This window comes from Oncorhynchus tshawytscha, linkage group LG19 (assembly GCF_018296145.1).
Source record: "Oncorhynchus tshawytscha isolate Ot180627B linkage group LG19, Otsh_v2.0, whole genome shotgun sequence".
Taxonomy (NCBI): Eukaryota; Metazoa; Chordata; class Actinopteri; order Salmoniformes; family Salmonidae; genus Oncorhynchus; species Oncorhynchus tshawytscha.
Genome location: NC_056447.1, coordinates 12,815,270 through 12,831,539, shown reverse-complemented (window position 1 = coordinate 12,831,539; position 16,270 = coordinate 12,815,270). Strand labels below are relative to the sequence as shown.

The 16,270-nt window shown below is 43.0% G+C and overlaps 1 protein-coding gene across 2 annotated transcripts in view; it reads right to left on the bottom strand.

Moving 5' to 3' along the window:
- Positions 1 to 9,764: 9,764 nt before the first annotated feature.
- The window catches only part of ptdss2 (phosphatidylserine synthase 2), a 34,329-nt gene continuing 27,823 nt past the window's right edge, over positions 9,765 to 16,270 (bottom strand). For both annotated transcript variants that reach the window (XM_024379124.2, XM_024379125.2), the window contains exons 6-13: positions 15,330 to 15,464; positions 14,825 to 14,875; positions 14,540 to 14,653; positions 13,943 to 14,061; positions 13,619 to 13,733; positions 13,248 to 13,393; positions 12,984 to 13,169; positions 9,765 to 9,995 (exon numbers count right to left, since the gene is read on the bottom strand). In XM_024379124.2, coding sequence (XP_024234892.1) covers positions 9,842 to 9,995; positions 12,984 to 13,169; positions 13,248 to 13,393; positions 13,619 to 13,733; positions 13,943 to 14,061; positions 14,540 to 14,653; positions 14,825 to 14,875; positions 15,330 to 15,464 — 1,020 coding nt within the window. In that variant the 3' untranslated portion in view covers positions 9,765 to 9,841. The remainder of the gene's footprint in view (positions 9,996 to 12,983; positions 13,170 to 13,247; positions 13,394 to 13,618; positions 13,734 to 13,942; positions 14,062 to 14,539; positions 14,654 to 14,824; positions 14,876 to 15,329; positions 15,465 to 16,270) is intronic.

The following is a 16,270-nucleotide window of genomic DNA, read 5'->3' as shown; positions in this document are numbered from 1 at the left end:
TTTTAATAAAATTGCAGAATTTCTAAACCTATTTTTGCTTTGTCATTATGGGTATTGTGTGTAGATTGAGTTAAACAAATATATCATCCATTTTAGAATAGGCTGTAATGTAACAAAATGTTGGAAAAGGCAAGGGGCCTGAATACTTACCGAATGCACTGTATGTCTGACTCTGGCATTATAACTGAGAAGAATGGGATAAGTGATCGTCATTTTATCTCGGCAGGCTTTTTATTTGAGAGAAACAGTGGTGTAGTTGACCTTGGTCAGTTTATCGACTGCCTCTAGCTGACTTGTCGGTTTAACCCCTTCAATTGCTGGTGAATCTTTGTTTTCATTTCAATCGTTTACGATCTGTGATGTGCTAAATCCCTGCCCTGCATTAATGCAAATAAAGATCTACTGGAGCTGATATGCTTAACCCATTTTTGCTGTATCTCTCTGCCCGATTGCCGAATTATTAACCCATATGTTTTACCTGGCGATTATATATCTGGCACTATCCCCAAGGTTTGGAAGGAGGCCTATGTTCTCTCATCCACAAAGGTGGTGACTCTTGTGACCAACCTGACAGAGCTTGAGAGGATCTGAAGAGAATGGAAGAAACTCCCCAAATACAGGTGTGCCAAGCTTGTAGCATCATACCCAAGAAGACTCAAGGCTGTAACAAAGTACTGAGTAAAGGGTCTGAATAGTTCTGTAAATGTGTTGGTTTTTTTGTAATACATTTGCACAATTTTGAAAAACAAAGTTTTTGCTTTGTCATTATGGGGTATTGTATGTAGATGGTTGAGGAAAAACAACAATTGAATCCATTTTAGAACACGGCTGTAAAACATAAATGTGTAAAAAGTCAAAGGGACTGAATACTTTGAATCATATATTCTAATATGCATTAGTGTTTTGAACTAATCATCACCTTTGCACAGCCTTTCATTTCATTGTGTTAGGCTTTGAAACATCCACAACAATGTTTTACACTGTTTCAACCTGCTGCTGAACTTCTTTCTTCAAACTGATCATCACAGCGAGGTGAGTTTTAAAAGCACCATACTGTTTTTATGAAATGTGTCTGATGTGATTTTCAAATGCATTTGCATTGATGTCAAAGTGGTTAAAGGGACAATAGAGCCCGGAGTACCAGGCCATTAGGATCTGATGGTAGTTACAGTAGCAAGTTGGGTACTACCAAAGTATGTCCAGAGTGCATAAAAGGAGATAACTGTGACTCAACGGTCACCTGTAATTTTGATCACGTGGAATTTTACTGCAGTCATGACTCATGACTGCCGGTAATATGGTCACTGCAACAGCCCTACAGCCAACCGGCCTCACAACTGCAGACCACTTGTAACCATGCCAGCCCAGGACCTCCACATCCGGCTCCTTCACTTGCGGGATCATCTGACACCAGCCTGGGCACCTGATGAAACTGTGGGTTTGCACAACCAAAGAATTTCTGCACAAACTGTCAGAAACCGTCTCAGGGAAGCTCACCTGCGTATTTGTCGTCCTCATCTGTCTGCAGTTCGGAGTCAAAAACCGACTTCAGTGGGCAAATGCTCACCTTCGATGGCCACTGAAGAAGTGTGCTCTTTGGGTATGAATCCTGGTTTCAACTGTACCGGGTAGATGGCAGACAGTGTAGCGTGTGGGTGAGCGGTTTGACGACGTCAACATTGTGAAGAGTGCCCCATGGAGGTGGGGTTATGGTATGGGCAGGCATAAGCTACGGACAACGCACACAATGGTATTTGATCAATGGCAATTTGAATGAAGATACCGTAAGGAGAATCTGAGGCCCATTGTCGTGCCATTCACCTGCCGCCTAACCTCATGTTTCAGCATGATAATACACGGCCACGTCACAGAATCTGTACACAATTCCTGGAAGCTGAAAATGGCCCAGTTCTTCCATGGCCTGCATACTCACCAGAAATGTCACCCATTGAGCAAGTTTGGGATACTCTGGATCGACGTGTACGACAGCGTGTTCCAGTTCCTGCCAATATATAATATTTGCACAGCCCTTGAAGAGAATCATTCCACAATCAACAGCCTGATCAACTCTATGTGAAGGAGATGGGTCATGCTGCATGAGGCAAATAGTGGTCACACCAGATAGACTGGTTTTCTGATCCACGTCCCTACCGTTAAGGTATCTGTGACCAACAGATGCATATCTGTATTCCCAGTCGTGAAATCCATAGATTAGGGTCTAATGAATTATTATTTTTTAATTGAGTGAACTGTAACTCAGTAAAATCTTTGAAATTGTTGTTTATATTTTTGTTCAGTGAAGATGTTCATTTTTGGATTATGAAAATCTACAGCCAGGATCTCAAATTTCTTGGGAACAGAAAGATTTGGACACCATGAAATTTGATTTTACATATGGCCCCTCCTTCCTTTAATCTGTCACATCTAAATACATTAATCACTTCAATGTCTTTATCAGAGAAGGAACCATTCAACCATGTTTCCTAGAGAACCAGAATGTCAGGCATGAGCCCTAAACCTGTGTCAATTGTGTCCATTTTTTCTATAATTCTTGTCACATTTAGTTTCATAAGCGTGAGCCCTCTATGAAGTGTAAAGTCAGAGAGGGTATTAAGATCATTCCCATAAGAGCGAACAGGCATAGGGTCATCTGCAGCCATTTGTCGAGTGAGATGAGACTTCGATAAAGTCCCTGGCCAACCACGTAACAGCAAAGCAGTCTGAACATTTGACAGACCTCCCTCAAGTTGCTGGATGCAGGGGAGAGAACTGGGAGAGCAGTGTTGGTGGAGTTGCTTTGTGAGAAGGTGTGAACCCATGTTCACAGTTATTCCATTGTTATATAAATGCCAGCTGAAAAGTACCAGCGACCCCGCTGTCAGAGCAGGTCCGCTGAGGCCACGGCTTTGTGTGTCACTGGAGCCGGGCCGTGTAGGTGGAAACAAACGTCTGCGCCTTTTTGGTAAAACATCGGTGTAAATTCTCAGTGGAAATTTGCCATGTGAGCTGCATCATGCATAATTGATGAGTCACAAATAAAGCCAGGACAACAAATGTTCACATTTTTCATTAGATTTTATTGAAAACTTTATAAAATAACATGCTACAGCAGCATTTCATTTTTTGTTTACCATCCTTTACATGTTCACATTTATTCAAACTGTAGAAAATGGCTTTAACAGCCCTCAGACCAACCGCACAGGCAGAGACTGAGACAGAAGGGATCTGCTGCCCTCTTGTGGCTAAGAGTGGGAGTTCACTTCCCCAACACCACACTATAGGCCTTTTTAAATGTTTTACCTTTATTTAACTAGGCAAGTCAAACAGATTTTAGTCTCAGAAACCCGACCCTGGGAAGCAGTGACCAAATTTATATGGGCACAGTATTTCCAGATAGTAGCTCATATCCCGCTTAAGGTCTTATTCTGGAATGAATAAACTGAATATTCCTCATTATAGGTTAAATGGAATTGTAACAGAAACACAGACTGATAGTAGGGCCTATCACCTCTCACATGCAGTGTCATAATACTATCACTAGCAGTAAAATTATACAACAAATGTCTTGGGAACAAGAATGAAGAATATTAATATTATACTTTTTTATTAATCTCGAGTCCAGTACGGATAATCAGCTAAATGAATGATTGAATTATTTTGGTCGTACGAACTGTGCAGGTAGCCTACCTTTTGGAAGAGATTTGTTTGACAAATCAAATGAAAATCATCACACAACACCCATGATTTGTAAGATTGAGCCTGCGCACTGCACAAAAAACAGGATATTGGTGTACATGTAAACGTGGTCAATGACTAAGTTCTGGTTTCAATGACAGACTCTTTTGGCATAGGGGAACCACATCACTGCTTATGCCACTACTTTATCCACTTGAATAAAATCCAAAATTGATTTTGGCTGCAACCTTTGCTTCACAAGGTTTTGGCATGTCTGCCTCGTGACTTGTTGGGAGAGTCACCAGATCTCCCCCTTATCAACGTAGGCAACGACATAGTTCCTCTATGCCAAAAGATCCCATCATTGAAACCAGACTCTAGTCTATGTTGCATGGGGATCGGGTTTTGGAGAATAAGCAGGTTTGGGGATCAATCTCATTTCAGTGCCGTCAGCTTGAAAAGTAAACATAGAAAACAATGAACAATTGTCAAGCCAATACTTTGAATTTCAATCATCATCATCATGAGTTTCCTGAATTGAAATAGAATTGGCCCGAAATCCTGATCCTTCGCAACGGGCACGGTAGACTGAATTCCCGGGCCCACGTCTAAAATAATAATAATAATAATAATAATGTTAAAAAAAATCTTAGTGTCATCTTCAAGACACTCCAACATATAACATAGTACAAGAAAACAGGTACAGAGTTAGGGATACTTCAGCTAAACATTTGTTTTTGTACTTTGTACAGGCAACCTGCACATTCAAAGGGGTCAAAATGTTCTCAAACCAATTTAAAAACACACCACCCCCCCATTTGGAAAGTATTCAGAGCCCTGGACTTTTTCCACATTGATGAAGGCTGTAATGTAACAATCTACACACACACACACACACACTACACCATAATGACAAAGTGAAAACAGGTTTAGACATTTTTGCAAATGTATTACAAATAAAAAACAAAATACCTTATTTACATAAATATTCAGACCCTTTGCTACGAGACACAAAATTGAGCTCAGCTGAATCCGGTTTCCATTGATCAAATTCAATTCATTGGACATGATTTTGAAAGTCACACCTGTTTAGCCGAGAAAGGATTGTGTCGAGGCATAGATCTGGGGAAGGTACCAAAACATTTCTGCAGTATTGAAGGTCCCCAAGAACAGTGGCATCCATCATTCTTAAATGGAAGAAGTTTGGAACCACCAAGACTCTTACAAGAGCTGGCCACCCGACCAAACTGAGCAATTGGGGGAGAAGGGCCATGGTCAGGGAGGTGACCAAGAACCCGACAGTCACTCTGACAGAGCTCCAAAGTACCTCTGGAGATGGGAGAACATTCCAGAAGGACAACCATCGCTGAAGCACTCCACCAATCAGGCATTTATGATAGCAGCCAGACGGAAGCCCCTCAGTAAAAGGCACGACAGCCCACTTGAAGTTTGCCAAAAGCACCTAAAGATTCTCTGGTCTGATAACCAAAATGGCACTCTTTGGGCTGAATGCCGAGCATCAGGTCTGGAGGAAACCTGGCACCATCATTACGGTGAAGCATGGTGGTGACAGCATCATCCTGTGGGATGTTCTTTTGCGGCAAGGACTGGGAGTCTAATTAGGATCAAGGCAAAGATGAACAGAGCAAAGTACAGAGATCCTTGATGAAACCCTGCTCCAGAGCGCTTAGGGCCTCAGATTGGGGGTGAAGGTTCACCATCTAACAGGACAACGACCCTAAGCACACAGCCAAGACAACGCAGGAGTGGCTTCGGGACAAGTATCTAAATGTCTTTGAGTAGCTCAGCCAGAGCCTGGACTTGAACCTGATCAAACATCTCTGAAGAGACTTAAAAACAGCTGTGCAGCGACACTTCCCATCCAACCTGAGAGTTTGAGATGATCTGCAAAGAGGAAGAAACTCCCAAAATACTGGTGTGTCAAGCTTGTTGCGTCATACCAAAAAGACATGAGGCTGTAATTGCTGCCAAAGGTGCTTCAAAAAAGTACTGAGTAAAGGGTCTATCTTGGTTCAATCAGACCAGATAATCTTGTTTCTCATGGTCTGACAGCGGGCTGTTATGTGCCTTTTACTAAGGAGTGGCTTCCGTCTGGCCACCCTACCATAAAAGTCTGATTGGTGGAGTGCTGCAGAGATAGTTGTCCTCCTGGAAGGTTCTCCCATCTCCACAGAGTAACTCTAGAGCTCTAGGAAGAGTCTTTGTGGTTCCAAACTTCCCCCATTTAAGAATGGAGGCCACTGTGTTCTTTGGGATCTACAATGCTCCAAACATTTTTTGATACTCTTCCACCAGATCTGTGCCTCGACACAATCATGTCTCGGAGCTCTACGGACAATTCCTTCGACCTAATGGTAGGGTTTTTGATCTGACATGCACGGTCAACTATGGGACCTTATTTTTCCAAATCATGTCCAATCAATTAATTTTTTTTACCACAGGTGGACTCCAATGAAGTTGTAGAAATATCAAGGATGATCAATGGAAACAGAATGCACCGGAGCTCAATTTTGAGTCTCATAGAAAAGGGTCTGAATACTTAGGTAAACAAGGCATCAGTTTCTATATTTATACAATTGCAAAAAATTAAATAAACTTTTCGCCTTGACATGAGGTATTGTGTGTAGATTTTCTTTTAATTTTTAAAATCCATTTTAGAATAGGGCCGTAACATAAAATGTGGAAAAGATCAAGGGGTCTGAATTACTTTCCAAAGGCACTGTTCACACACTACCGGTAAAAAGTGAAACCCTTGAATGAGTGTGTTTTTTTTCTTAATGTTTCATTATTTTCTACATTGTAGAATAATAATAAAGACATCAAAACTATATGGAATCATGTAGTAACCAAAACTGTCAAACAAATAAAAAACTATTTTATATTTGAGATTCTTCAAAAAAGCCACCCTTTGCCTTGACAGCTTTGCACACTCTTGGCATTTTCTCAACCAGCTTCATGAGGTAGTCACCAGGAACGCATTTCAATTAACAGGGGTGCCTTGTTAAAAGTTCATTTGTGAAATTTATTTCCTTTTTAATGCCTTTGAGCCAATCAGTTGTGTTGTGACAAGGTAGGGGTGCTATACAGAAGTTAGCCCTATTTGGAAAAAGACCAAGTGCATATTATGGCAAGAACAGCTCAAATAAGCAAAGAGAAACGACAGTCCATCATTACTTTAAGACATGAAGGTCAGTCAATACGGAACATTTCAAAAACTTTGAAAGTTTCTTCAAGTGCAGTTGCAAAAACCATCAAGGTCTATGATGAAACTGGCTCTCATGAGGACCACCACAGGAAAAGAAGACCCAGTGTTACCTCTGCTGCAGAGGATAAGTTCATTAGAGTTACCAGCCTCAGAAATTGCAGTCCAAATAAATGCTTCAGAGTTCAAGTAACATCAACTGTTCAGAGGAGACTGAAATCAGGCCTTCAAGGTCAAATTGCTGAAAAGAAACCACTACTAAAGGACACCAATACGAATTAGAGACTTGCTTGGACCAAGATACACAAACAATGGACATTAGACCGGTAGAAATGTGTCCTTTGGTCTGATGAGTCCAAATTGGAGATTTTTTGTTCCAACCGGCGTGTCTTTGTGAGACGCGGTGTGGGTGAATGGATGACCTCCGCATGTGTATTTCCCACCGTAAAGCACAGAACTGGTGTTATGGTGCTTTGCTGGTGACACTGTCCGATTTATTTAACATTCAAGGGACACTTAACCAGCATGGCTACCACAGCATTCTGCAGAGATACACCATCCCATCTGGTTTGCGCTTAGTGGGAATATCATTTGTTTCTCAACAGGACAAATGACCCAACACACCTCCAGGCTGTGTAAGGACTATTTGACCAAGAAGAAGAGTGATGGAGTGCTGCATCAGATGACTTGGCTTCCACAATCACCCAACCTCAAGCAAATTGAGATGGTTTGGGATGAGTTGGACCGCTGAGTGAAGGAAAAGCAGCCAACAAGTGCTCAGCACATGTGGGAACTCCTTCAAAACTGTTGGAAAAGTATTCCAGGTGAAGCTGGTTGAGAGAATGCCAAGAGTGTGCAAAGTCGTCAAGGAAAAGGGTGGCTACTTTGAAGAATCAAATCTAAAATATATTTTTATTTGTTAAAAAACAAAAATGGGTTACTACATGATTCCATATGTGTTATTTCATAACTTGATGTCTTCACTATTATTCTACAATGTAGAAAATGGTAAAAATAAAAACCCTTGAGTAGGTGTGTCTGAACTTTTGACTGGTACTGTGCACAGACAGACACACAGAGATATGTATATGTATACACACACACGTATGCATGTACACATACATATATACATATATACACACACATATATACATATGCCATAATTTTCAGAAACATTTCTGGAAGGAGAGAGGAAAAGCATTACAATTAAAAAAAAGGAAACTTTTGAGAACTATATATATAGACTTCAATGGCAAACTCCTCTGATTCTACGTTGCACTACAGCCCAGTTTATAACCACCACATAACATGTTAAATAATTGGTGTTTAATGAGAAGCCGCCTTATTTTAAGGTTTAGAGCAGCTGGTTTACATTCACAATATATTATAAATGGCATTAAGCATGTTCTAGGTCACATCAGCCAGTTTGGAACTATTTAGCACAAGTCTTCTACTCTCCATCCAGTGACATACACAAAAATACCTATTGCGACTCACAACTAGTTATTTTACATTGGATGGTGCTTGTAATTACACATGGAATCAAGGTGCCGAAGTTCATGTCCCAGCAAGAGTCACCATTGAGCAGTGCAAAGGCTGCCCATTTTAGTCTCATCTTTGTGATGTGCTTTTTTTCTCTCCCTTATTTATTGGGAGGGTGATCACCAACACAAGTGGATTAAGTCTGTAGCCAACATCCACAATGTGGACACCTCTCAGTCCCTTCATGTCATCTAGGCTTGATAGTCGCCCATGATGAACAGTGCGGAGAGGGCCAAAGGGTTATATAATACTGTAGCTACCACTTCAACTTGAAAGCCCACACCAGTTGTTACCCGTCACCTGGCTTTTGGCTATTCTGAGACGTATTTCCCATGAATGACGCCAGTGTGATTAATTAAGACATTAAAGAGCCTAATTAAATACAGGTGTGTCAGACATGGTTCACATTTCTCCAATGACTGTGTGCCCTGCATTCTTTAAACATATTTAGAATTGTACAGATGTTCATTCTGTATTTAAAGCTCGTTTTGGCCAGCTTTGCATCCCTCCTTTGCATCCAATTTGGTTTGAATACCATCGCCTGTCCTGTTACAGCCATCATTACCACATGTTACTAGGATATAACGATTGCAATCCACGGCATTGGGACTGAATTGCCCTAGCGCAGGTTGAGTGGCACAGCCCAAATGGTTTAGACCAGGGTTTCCCCAAACGCGACCCTGGTGTTTGTTTTTTGCCATAGCACTACACAGCTGATTCAAATAACCAACTCCTCATCAAACGGTGATCATTTGAGTCAGCTGTGTAGTGCTAGAGGAAAAAACCATGCACCCAGGGGGGTCCCAGGACAGAGTTTGGGAATCCCTGCTTTAGCAGAAAATGGCTTGAACAGGGATTTGTTTAATGCTTTGGCTGTTATTTAGCTTGTAAGTATGTTTGCTGGCCCCTTGGGGGGTTCGGTTCCTCTCCCTCCCAACCCTTACTTCCTCCTGATTACATTTTAAGTTAACATAATTCTGCCACGGTGAAAACAAAATCCATCATCTGTCCCAACCCAATACCCTTTGTGATCCCAGTTTTGCAAAAAAAAAAAATGTTTTTTGGACCCAATTAAATTTCAACATATAACAGAATAATAAAATTGCCCCCGTAAAGTTCCCAGCACGATTACACAATGAACGTACATGAGGTAAATCCCTGTAGTATGGGATAGCTAGCTGACACCACAATCCCTGTTCGGTGTTTTGTTCTGTGATTAGTGTTAACAGTGAAAAGCCAGCACAGGAATGACTATGACACTGTTCAGGTAGGCACAAGAACAACATCCCCCTTCCCCCAGACACACTACACTTGTGATCCAGGCGCCCTGCGCTGCAGCGCTTTGCGGCTCTTTTTTTTTTGTCCCTTTCCCCACCCCCTACCAGCGGCAGGCTCCGCCTCTCAGGACTTCCTGTGTCGGAGAGACTCGGAGATGCCGTTGAGTTTGCTGCGTCCCGACGGGGTTGCCGTGCCACCGTTGCCATGGGGACGGCCGCAGTCCCCTGTGACCTCCTGCTTCCGTCGGCGAGCATCTTTGTAGCGGAGAGTGATGTCACTGCGGGTAGAGCAGAGGAGGAGAGTCAAGGGGGACACAGTGGCACACACACACGTATAAGGATGTTCACCAGCCTACATAGGCCTAAACGTTAGCACATTTCTTCTTTTTTTTTTGTCCCTGTATTACAGGAGCTTCAACCTGTCAGTCAGCTTGCTGACCCCACCCACCATCCTCTGATAGCCAATCAGATCAGCAGCTCCTCACCCTGCACCTTCCACCAACTGTCTTCAGTCATGGTTCTGAAGCGTACAGAGGAATATATATATATATATATATATATATATATATATTCCTCCTCCCCAGCTGTATGTCTTACTATTCTACACTGTCCCTTAGGGAGGATGGGCCATTGGGGGTGCTTTAGAATCAGGGCATTTGTAAGTAATATATATATATATATATACACCTCTGTACGCTTCAGAACCATGACTGAAGACAGTTGGTGGAAGGTGCAGGGTGAGGAGCTGCTGATCTGATTGGCTATCAGAGGATGGTGGGTGGGGTCAGCATGCTGACTGACAGGTTGAAGCTCCTGTAATACAGCCAGGATGGCCAACGCTCTTGTAGAGAGCTACTGGGTGTGCTCCGGCCCTGCTTTAACACACCGGATTCAGATAATCAAGCTTACCCGGCTCCTGATTTGTAGAATGATGTGTGTTCAAGCAAAAATGTTGACCGCTGAGGGTACTAAAGGACTAGAGTTGAGAAACTGCATGCACCCAAGGAGGGTAGCCATCTCTCTCCAGAAGGAGGGTAGCTCTCCAGAAGGGGGGTTGGCCACACTGCGTTTGCCAGGGAGAATCGTTAGAAAAGCCCTCAGAGATAACATGACACGTCAGCTTTAGAAAACCAGCGTTGAGTTTCAAGTCATTTTTCTACTTCTTGCAGGGTGACATGGCATGTTACAGGAAATAATCATTCATCAGTCATACAGTGCATTCGGAAAGTATTCAGACCCCTTCACTTTTTCCACATTTCATTAAGTTACAGCCTTATTCAAAAATTGTTAAAATTGTTTCCCCCCCCCCCCATCAATCCACACAATAACCCATAACGACAAAGCAAAAACAGGTTTACAAATTGTTGCAAATGTATTTAAAATAAAAAATAATAATTTACATAAGTATTCAGACCATTTACTCAGTACTTCGATGAAGCACCTTTGGTAGCGATTACAGCCTCGAGTCTTGGGTATGACACTACAAGCTTGGCACACCTGTATTTGGAGAGTTACTCCCATTCTTCTCTGTAGATCTTCTCAAGCTCTGTCAGGTTGGATGGGGAGCGTTGCTGCAGTTATTTTCAGACCTCTCCTGAGATGTTCGATCGGGTTCAAGGCCCGACTCTGGCTGGGCCACTCAAGGACATTCAGAGACTTGTCACGAAGTCACAATTTACTGAGGAGTTTACTGAGGAGTGGCTTCTGTCTGGCCACTCTAAAAATAAAGGCCTGATTGGTGGAGTGCTGCAGAAATGGTTGTCCTTCTGGAAGGTTCTCCCATATCCACAGAGGAACTCTGGAGCTCTGTCAGAGTGACCACCAGGTTCCTGGTCGCCTCCCTGACCAAGGCCCTTCTCCCCAATTGCGCAGTTTGGCGTGGGGGCCAGCTCTAGGAAGAGACTTGGTGGTTCCAATCTTCTTCCATTTAAGACTGATGGAGGCCACTTGTCTTGGGGACCTTAAATGCAGCAGAAATGTTTTGGTACCCTTCCCCAGATCTGTGCCTAGACACAATCCTGTCTCGGCACTCTAGAGACAATTCCTTTGACCTCATGGCTTAGTTTTTGCTCTGACATGCACTGTCAACTCTGGGACCTCATACAGACAGGTGTGCGCCTTTCCAAATCATGTCCAATCAATTGAATTTACCACAGGTGGACTCCAATCATGTTGTAGAAAAATCTCAAGGATGATCAATGGAAAAAGGATGCACCGGAGCTCAATTTAGAGTGAATACTTACGTAAATAAGGTATGTTTTTGTATATTTTTTGTATAAAATTTTCCAAAATTACTAAACCTCTTTTCGCTTTGTCATTATGGGCCATTGTGTGTAAATTGATGAGGATTTTCTCTTTTATCAATTTCAGAATAAGCCTGTAAACGTAACAAATTGTGGAAAAAGGGATCTGAATACTTTCCGAATGCACTGTAGTCATAGCTTTCCAAATGTTCCAGAATGGCACTTTGAAGTGTGCAGTTGACAACTTCCACTTCATTTAGTGTTTTCACTGATCAAACCCTTTTCTAATTGAGGAACAATCTGAGAGAGAAAAGACAAAAAGGCCCGAGTGTGAGGTCAGAAAAACAAAACAAAAAAACAGGAAGAGGATAGTAGTACGACACGGCAGAACCGAAAACAACACGCATCATGAGATGGATTGATTCTGTGGAGGAAAACAGGGATCCGTTCTGGATTCCAGAGAAGGTGAGGTGGTGGGTGATGATGGCACCAACGGCAGACCACCGCTACGTAGGAGAAGAGGCACAGCCTCGCTCCTACACCTACCTCACTGGACATGAACATTGCCGCTAAGAATGAGGGGTGGAGAAAACAGACGAGAAGCTTTAACATGCAGGGCTAATATACCCAGTCACGTCCAGCATGAGGGGAGGGGGGCAACATAAAATAAAAATTGCACTCAACCACGCAAAAAACATACACAACCATTATACCATATGGGGAGGTGAGGGAAAAAACATACAAAAAAAATAAAACATATTACATTACTAAAATAATAAAATGGGCAGCTAATGAACATAAGCTTCCATGAAGAACCAACATAAATGTATTCATAAACATGAATTTCATGCAAGGCATTTCTTATCAATTCAGTAAATGAATCAGAATGTTAAGTGTTACCAAAGCACGTCTGCATGGCACAGGTAACAGAAGAGACCAGAACGACTCCAGTTCATACACTTTCTTGTCATTATTGCTATGTTCTACAACAGGAGGAGACAGGCAGACTGGTTGGCAGCTTACCGGATGAAGAAGCGCCACAATGTCCAGCTGAGGATGAGGACGATGCCGAGGAACCAGCATTGGGTGACGAAGAAGGGGATGGGCAGCATGATGGTCCTGGGGTCATATTTGACTACGATGAGGAACTCGGTCACGGTGATGGCCGCCACCAGCCATGCCTGCTGACCCAGTTTCCTATAGAACTTCCTGATTGAGGACGGAGGATTTAATTGCTCGTCAGTTATAAAGACACACTGCCCACAATACAGTGTTACTAATACTCACGGGTCGTCCATGAAGTCGTAGATCTCCCTCATGGCCACTCCGCCCACGTTGACAAAGAAGACGAGGCGAAGCAACACCAGGTAGTGCTCCGGAGGCATCCACAGCACAAACTTCAGGTAGAAGGTGTTCAGCTCCGCCAGCAGGAACTAACAGAGATAACAAGAGAGAAGGGAGAGAGAGATGGAGAGACAGGCAGGGAGATTGCAGAGAGATTACAGGTCAGAGGAAGACTTGAGTAGAGAGAGATAAGCGACAGATTTAGTGTGGGTGAGAGTGAAAGTGAGAGCGCAACCTAGACAGAGAGTGACAGTCGACAAAGAGTTAAGTGAGGAATGAGAGCGAGAGCGAGCAACAGAGAGAGAGAGTCTCACCATGAAGATGATTCCCAGGACAGCCAGCCACCTGCGTAGGTTGGAGGCAGGCTTCCACTCAAACTTGACCCAGCTGTAGGGTGTGAACTGGAAGGCCATGCGCTTGATCTTCCCCCTGATTAACAGACACACACACATATCGTACACTATCCATCCCTAATAAGAACATTCCATTTTTTTTTTTAAAACTACTACTACAAACTCTGATGGGAGAATATTAGTTAAGTAAACAACGGCCATATCTATAACTCTTATGACATTGGGACTCCTTTGTGCACAAGCTTAAGGAAGCGTAACCAAGGTGACAGGAGGTGGGCAGCGTACTTATATGTGGGGATGTTCCACAGTCCCTGCCACTGGTAGGGCTTCATAGACAGCCAGCCTAAGGTCTTCATCCCAGCGTAGATCCCCAGGCCATTACACACCAGCACATCCATTATCCACTGGAAAGACAGACATGACATTTAGGATTCACAGAACAAGACATGGCATTCCGCATTCTCTATAGACAAAATCCTAACTCAAGCTTTTTGCACACATCATTCAGTATCTACTTACAGGGAGACCGATCTACTGACGGGGCGGCAGGTAGCCTAGTGTTTAGTGTTGGGCCAGTAACCGAATGGTTGCTAGATTGAAGCCCCGAGCTGACAAGGTAAAAATCTGTCGTTCTGCCCCTGAACAGGGCAATTAACCCACTGTTCCTAGGCAGTCATTGTAAATAAGAATTTGTCCTCAACTTGCCTTACTTAAATAAAAAAGGTCAAAAACATTATATATATTTTTTTACATTCAACTCACAGACACTGGAAATTCAGTAAAGTCAGTTGCTTTGAATTGCCTCCTAGTATCAAACATCCATTATCCAAACTCAACAGTGGACAAACATATCCTCGTGTGTTATGAAGAAGAGGTACATACATGGTCCCACCAGCACTCAGAGAAGTTGGGAAGCTGGTGCTCCAGACTGTACTCCAGGAACTCAAACATGACGCTGATGATCATACACATCCACCAGTCTCTGATCACAAGTGTCTGACAGAAGAAGGGAGGGAGATGGGAGACGTGAATGTTGTGGCTTCCTGTAAGCAGTTGCCCACCACTGTGTATGATGTCGTCATATTGCCAACTCTACCTTTAATCCAGTATTAATGCTAATCAAGCATGAAATATAGGCTTAAAATACAGTACACTACTCAGACCCACCTTAATATACCAGCCAAGAAAGTGAGCGGGGACAAAGCCATCCATCTTGTCCTGCAAAAATAGCATTTGTGTAATATTTTTTAACCTTTGTCAACAGTGATCTTTGGGACGGCCCTTTTACAACCATGTTAACAAAGAACTGAGAACCTTGTTTGACGCGGACAACAGTATATTGAAATATCTGTGGAAATTAGTGATTAATGAGTGGAATTTATGGTTACAAAATTAAAAAGCCCACAGAACGCCAACATTTGAGTGTACAGTCCACTAGGGCAGTCTGTTGGCTTAAGGGAACCCAGTAGGAGCCCTGAGTGAAGTATTACTCCGTCGAGCAAGACAGCGAGAAAGCGAGCGAGAGAGAGCGCAAGCGAGAGAGTCACCTAGAAAGCGAAAGAGAGACACACACACACACCGAGAAAGAGAAATGTCTTTAGTGTCACAGTCCCTTGCAGGTGTCACCATTGCTGTTGTGCTACAGGTTAATGTGTGCGCGCACGTGTCTTACCCAGATGTTATGCCAGGGGTCGGTGGTGTTCCCCGGGTCGTATATGAGGCAGTTGCCGCCATAGTCCCTCTCCGGCAGGGCTACCCCCAGTTTGGGGTCAATGTACTTCATAAACTGTCTCCCATCACGGACCGTCTAATGAATGAGGGTAAATTAAGTATACACAAATAGATAGTATTTAGTACTTGTCTATGTATACTGAACAAAAACAAACGCAACATGTAAAGTGTTGGTCCCATGTTTCATGAGCTGAAATAAAAGACCCCAGAAATGTTTCAGACACACAAAAGGCTTCCCTCTCAAATGTTGTGCAAACATTTTTTTTTACATCCCTGTGTGTGAACATTTCTCCTTTGCCAAGATAATCCATCCACCTGACAGGGGTGGCATATCAAGAAGCTGATTAAACAGCATGATCATTACACAGGTGCACCTTGTGCTGGGGACAATAAAAGGCCACTTTAAAATGTGCAGTTGTGTCACACAACACAATGCCACAGATGCCTCAAGTTGAGGGAGTGTGCAATTGGCATGCTGACTGCAGGAATGTCCACCAGAGCTGTTGCCAAAGAATGGAATGTTAATTTCTACCATAAACCGTCTCCAATTTCGTTTTAGAAAATTTGGCAGTACATCCAACCGGCCTCACAACCGCAGACCACGTGTAACCACGCCAGCCCAGGCCCTCCACATCTGGTTTCTTTACCTGCGGGATCATCAGACGGCTGATGAAACTGAGGAGCATTTCTACCTGTAATCAAGCCCTTTTGTGGGGAAAAACTCATTCCGATTGGCTGGGCCTGACTCCCAGGCCCACCCATGGCTGCTCACCTGCTCAGTCATGTGAAATCCATAGATTATGGCCTAATTTAATTCTTTCAATTGACTGATTTCCTTATATGAACTTTAACTCAGTAAAATTGTTGAAAATGCTGCAGTTG